Source organism: Solanum dulcamara, chromosome 4, assembly GCF_947179165.1.
Source record: "Solanum dulcamara chromosome 4, daSolDulc1.2, whole genome shotgun sequence".
In the NCBI taxonomy this organism is placed as follows: domain Eukaryota; kingdom Viridiplantae; phylum Streptophyta; class Magnoliopsida; order Solanales; family Solanaceae; genus Solanum; species Solanum dulcamara.
This window is the reverse complement of record NC_077240.1, coordinates 10,650,487-10,656,829: the sequence shown is the minus strand read 5'-3', so window position 1 is coordinate 10,656,829 and position 6,343 is coordinate 10,650,487. Positions and strand designations below refer to the sequence as shown.

Genomic DNA, 6,343 nt, shown 5'->3' with positions numbered 1-6,343 from the left:
GAATTTATTTGATTCTTCTATCTTAAATTTTGTGTGTGATTCAAGGATCATTAATGGCGTATTTCTCAAACATGGATGATTTGGAGCTCTTTAAAATGTATGTGATTGCCATGAACATCGAATAATACTTTGATATTTTGACTTGATAAAAGCTAACTCTTTTGTAAAAAAGACAATATTTAATGTTTTGGTCACTTTTTAAATATCCAAAAGTTCATAGGATATGTAAGATCTCATTATTAGTTAAAAATCCGTACTCTTGGAATTAATGACCTTTAATTTGAGACTAAATTATTACTAAGAAATTAGGTTTAAAAGCCAAAAAAATAATAATTGTTCAATTGGAAAGTAAAGTTTGTCTACTTCTAACCTTGCTATGCTAGTGAAGGTCCACTTAATTTGGCACTTGTTATATTAGTTCTAGTTGTGGGCACAGTTGATTTTTTATATACAACAAGATATGAGGAAGACATTATAAGAGTTAGGATATACTTAAAAAGTCTAATTAAAAGATCCATGAATATCGCCTTTTTTTCAGAACCTAATCATGTATAAATATAAATATACTTTATAAAATGTTGAGAAAATGACAAAAATTATCCTTTAATGTTTGATGTAGGGTTAAATAATCCTTAAAAAAAATTGTTAAGCAGTTTTAGTCCTTTTAGTTTATCAACTCTCAAATATTCAAACTTTGTCTATTCAATTTGATGGAAACCGTAAAAAAAAATATTTGGCGGGAATTCAAATTTGAAAGTACAATTTATGCTATTTTTGATCTATTTCGAGTTTTTTAATTCCATTTCTTTTTTTGTAATTTTTGTATTTGGTGTTGTTTTCTGTGTAATAGTTTCTATGATTTGATTGGAATTTCGTAGAAAAAAAATTCTACAAGATTTCTTTAATTCTACTATAGAGAACTTGTTAAAATATTTGAAGGACTAGTAAATGCTCACTTTTTGGCAAATTTCAATGATCAAAACTAGTTAAAGTATATGATAAATGTATACGATATAACTCTCCCTTCTCTTTAACTAAATAAATTATTTTATTCAAACTAATTAGCTTTTTGCACTCAAATATTTCCTTTTCTTTTTCAATATGTTGTCCCTTTCCAACTTTTCCTTTTTTTTTTCCCTCTCCTTTTTCAATCATAAAAGATAGGTAAGAATCCATGAAGTGGTGGCTAAATTGACACTTATTTATTTTTGCATATTAGGATTCAAATCGAAGAGAGGAAACCTCAAAGATAAGGTATATATATGTGTTAGCCTAATTTTTTTTAGTGGAAGCTATTAAAGCAAATTCCAGATAGATTTGAGTTCTCAGTAATGACTTTACAGGTTAGAGCTTTATATAGCTGACAATGTATTTTGCTTTCAAACATCATTTCATATTAATTGGAGTCAAGCTCAGCATGCATCTCAAAAGTTAATTAAAAAGATACACTTAGAAAGAAACCATAAAATGAAGAAAACATATAATTATATTACATAATAAATAAATACCTAAGGGCTATGAGGCTAACTTTACATAATAAAATAAGTTTGAACCTTAGAAATTTTCTTTATGAAATTCAAACTTTGTGCCTGTCTTGTGTGAGAAATCTTGAGATAGTCGTCTTAGTTCTCCAACTAGACCTTGTGGACCACAATAAAACACACCTGTCATATGCATAAGTTCAAACATGAGAATATTAAAAATGGAGCAAAACATTATAAATTTTACAGACAACAACAACATATTCAGTGTGATCTCATAAGTAGGATATGGTCTAGGCAGAACTTACCCCTACCTTGTGAAGTAAAGAGACAGTTTCCGATAAACCCCAAAACTTTATTAATCTGAATGAAGAATAATAATAATTAATGATATAACTATAACTAACCAATTCTTTGATCCGGATGATTAATTGTAACATGTTTGAAAACTTGGCGCCAATTTGGTCTAGCAAAATGTGTTTTGACCTTTGTCCCAGAGACAATGTCGACACCGCTTTTAGCTTGCTGGATTGATTGAAGCATTGTGATTAGTGCAGACCGGGCATCGCCTTCTTCATATACGCTGGTGCAGTAGTTGTGGAGCTCAATTAGTCCTTCTTGATCGTTCTCTGAGACCTCGTTCATCACACCCTTAAACCACTCAAACGAGCCTTGCTCGCGAGTTACCCAATAGAAGTAGGCTCGTTTAGTTGCAAAAGGACTTCTCTTAGTACCCTTAGTGTCACTCTCGATTCGGCCATCTTCAATGTCCTTTTGTTGCTTGATGTTATTGAGCACATCTTTTACTATACTTATCAAAGGGGTTGCCCCAATGCCAAGGCCTACTAAGAGGACTACGTCGTATTTTTTGTAATCCTGTGCTGGTGCTCCATAAGGTCCATCAATCAAGAGCTTTGGCAATCTGTTATACATTGATATGAATCAAAATGTGTACATAATTCAGGGAAGAATAAATTAAAACTTGGAAATTTCTAAACTCTACCCCCTTACCTAGGCTTATAGTCGGAGTTCGCTATGTCTGCTCTTAACAGGCCACTTTGATCACCAGTAGGAGGCTCACAGACCTAAAATATGATCAGTACATTAGTCTTCCAAATGAGCATAAGTTTCTTCAAAAGATTGATGTCTTTGTGGTGTTATTAATGATTTTACGAATTCAATTATACCTTAGAGAAGAGCAATTTAAGCTGAGATGTCCAATCGCCCAAAGTTCGAATGTGCATACTTATGTAATCATCTCCTGGAGCTGAGGAGATAGTAAAAGGATGCCTACATTACAAAATATGTATGATTTTTAGAAGTAATAATAATTTGTATACAGTTTATTTGATCAAGAACTTAGTTTAGTTCAACTTACCATTGAAATGAAGAAACATCAGAACAGTTCACAAAAATGTACTGTCCACTTGTGTACTTAAAGCCCTGAGGCTTAGACATGTGCACTGCCATTACATTTCCAGGGTATACAGCTACCTGAAAACTCGAATATCAGATAAAGATTCTATTCACATGTAATCAAATTAATGATCTTAATGCTTGCAATAGTCTAGGCTCCGAATGTACCTTCAAAATCCTCACTGCCTTGTACCCGGACCTAAATGCACGAAGCAGACGTTCACAAGCATATAGTATCATAGGAACCGCGATATACATCCATGTCTGCTCAATGTTTCATAAAAAAAAAGAAAAAAAGAAGAAAGATATTAGATCCATTTTATGGCAAGGCAGGGCATGAGTAGTATTAGATATAATTTACTTTGTTAAGAACTTACTGTCTTCTTGTACCATTTCTTGGAGAGGTAGAGGAAGTATCCGTGAACAATGAAGAGGACATAGACTATGACAAATAAGTGATGGGAGTACCAAAAAGCGTTAAATCCAGTGAGTTTTTTGATTGTTGATGGAAGATTAAGTCGGTTCCTACGAAACCATGGTTGGGCTAGTACATAGGCTATGATCATAAGGACAACCATCACAACACCGGTCCATCCTTCCGTGCCTTTTACAAACCACCAGTAGTTGTTTGGCCTTTCATCTCCGAAAAATGGCTTCATTGGCTCATATTCCTCATCCGTGGCATGTAACAGCCGGGGAAAATCACATGTTAAGTGTGAAATTGCATGTAAGCCAACACCAACTGCTATTCCAAATGCAATTACCTAAACAAAATTGAAACCAAGAACACGAAAAATCAGTCATCTGAGTTCAAAGATTTCGTGTTTCCATTTCTGTTTTCACGCTAATATACCTTGTGGAAATTGATGTTATCATCAAAGGGAATTATTTTCCCAAGCTTGGTCCTACTTCTTAGCCAAGTTATGGTATTTCTGCATACTGGCAAAAGAACTAGAGCCATGTTGAATTTTGTTGTTTCAGCACCTCCTTTTGCTACAGAGACACAATATCCCATAACATCAAAGACAGCGCGACGCTTATATTGAATAAATTTCCATGTGAAGAGTCCTGCGCAGATTGATAGCCACAAAGCCATCACCCAAATCCTCTTCCAATTGTCTTCAATGAAATAGTCCAGCTTTCTTTTGCATCTTTTAAGGGGATTTCTCTCTTTGGTTGGCTTAAGCGTCTGACTGAGCATCTGACTCAGAACTCTGCTGTTTGTCGAAAGATTCGTCGAGTGGCTCGGAGCCTGAAGAAGCAATGTCTCCAAGTTGTAGAGCTGCATCAGATACAACCATTTATAATCTCATGTCCTTGTTTAAGAATATATTTTTCGTGAATATAACTAAAACTCTTGTTTCAAATATGTTTTGGAGGGTTCGTAACGAACCTCAATGTATCCAACATTGCCTGGATCTAATTCTTCCATGATGAGAGCTGCATATTCATCTGAATTGTCTTGGATTTTTGACAGCTTATTTGCAGAAGCACTAAGACTGATGATCTATAAGCATTTGTACAAAGTATGAGTTTTAAGTTCTTCAAATTTGTACAATTGCATGAATTAGTTCAATAATCATCTAGAGATCTCACCTCTTTCACTTCTTCTTGATTAATTCTCCCATCTGCATCTTTGTCCACCCTATTTTTGATCATTCCAGTGTTAGTCATCAACAATATCTTTTACCATTTCATCAATGACAGAACTTAAACAAGTTTTCCTATTGAGAATCTGATGACAGAAGTGCTGACTTAATCGATAATGTTCAAAGTAACAGCGATATGTGGCATGTAAATAGACTCATGTTACAGTTCAAGACATGGTTAGCATTTGTTGTCTTATGTGGTTGTTTTCTCGGATGGTTAGTCAACTAATAGTTTTTTTCACATTTCTTCGATAAAGGTTACTTTATGAGATAATAACTGGTTAGTTGTGCAACTATCTGAGAAATCAACTCTTACGTTAGTATCATATTAGTGAAATTCTACCTGTAAAGAGTTGTATAAAATCTTACATGTCGAAGAAAGTTTGCAGTCGGGCATCAAAGCCAGTATCAGTTATTTGTTCCCAGAATTCGTGCAGCTCAGGCTTGGTGACTGATGAAGATGTGATGCTTCTCTTCCTAGCTAGAGCATCAAATAATTCCTCAGCAAACTTACTTGATTCCTTCATACCTGATTGCAAGTACAAAATGTTCTTCATAATTACATGTTCTTACTATGTAGTCACAATATTATTAGAAACTTTATTGTATAAATTATCAAATACTTGGGTGATAAATCCAAAAGATTAGGTGAAAAGAGTCAATTTTAAAGAATTTATGTGCCATTTTCCTGAGGCAAATGAGAAGGGATGCAACATGATGATTAATCAAATTATAAGATTCCTAGTAATTAACAAACCTATGCATTGGCCAAACAATGATTTTGTTAGCATCCCATTAACAGCAAGTTCATCGAATCGCGCTTCAACCTCAGACCATCCTTCAGTTCCTACATTTTTGTTCATGAACTGAAGTCCACGTAAAGCACGAGCAGCACCAGACTTACTCCTATCGATTTTATCAAACTTGTTAGAAGAAGTCATCCTTTTCAATTCCTTCGAAACTTGCCTCAGATGAAAAGAAAGATGCGAGCCAAGTGTGTTATTATTAGGCCTCTTTTCGAGCCTGCTAGCTAACAATGCAGCTTCATGATCAACACCCTTAATGTTTTGAACCAAAACAGAATCATCGCGAACATCAAGAGTAATCTCTACGTACGATTCATCATCGTTGAACCTTGCACTTTTCTTGCCACTAACTAACGGACCGCTGAATCCTACTTTCGATCCCCTCATACTATCTGAATCCCTTGTGTTTTCGATCTCCATTTGATCTTCCTCCTCTGTATTTTTTTTTTCTTCAAAATTGGAAATAGCTTTAAATTGCACTGATCAGTAAGTCAGTAACCAATAATATCGACCTATGCAACAAAAATGCAACAGTTCATTTGATGCTTAAATTAGTCGTCCCCTAAAGGAGGATTTTTTATTTTTTTTTAATGCAAGAACAAAACATAAAGCAAATTGAACTTTTGGTCACAACTTCCTTGGAAATCAAGAAAATTTATGTTTTTTTTTTATTTTCTGAGAAAGATTGAAAAAAATTATGAGTATTGAGTTGAGAAATTCACGAAGAAAAGTGATGTATATATAAGAAGAAGAAAATGAGAAGGGAAAAGTCAGAGGATGTAAACCAGGGGGCGGATTTTGTATTGTTTTTGAATAATTGTTAAAATGTAGAGGCAGGTTATTGGGGTGTTGAGAATTTCTCATTTCTCTCCGACTTCCAAAATATAACGACTCATGTAAGTGGTCAAACAATTTATATTTATTTGTTTTTCTATTTGAAATTGGATGTTATCATAAGGTCAAAGTTGAACGTGATAGTCCTATTCAAGAA

At 34.0% G+C, this 6,343-nt stretch overlaps 1 protein-coding gene across 1 annotated transcript; it reads right to left on the bottom strand.

The window, feature by feature from the left end:
- Nucleotides 1-1,384: 1,384 nt before the first annotated feature.
- LOC129886160 (respiratory burst oxidase homolog protein B) lies at nt 1,385-6,042 on the bottom strand. The gene is made up of 12 exons (XM_055960715.1): nt 5,304-6,042; nt 4,916-5,075; nt 4,494-4,542; nt 4,291-4,404; nt 3,751-4,179; nt 3,275-3,661; nt 3,066-3,161; nt 2,860-2,975; nt 2,669-2,771; nt 2,493-2,566; nt 1,889-2,403; nt 1,385-1,664 (listed from the first exon to the last, which is right to left on the bottom strand). Exons 1-12 carry the CDS (start codon nt 5,770-5,772, stop codon nt 1,555-1,557), a joined length of 2,622 nt encoding a protein of 873 aa, XP_055816690.1. The 5' UTR covers nt 5,773-6,042; the 3' UTR covers nt 1,385-1,554.
- Nucleotides 6,043-6,343: the final 301 nt, after the last annotated feature.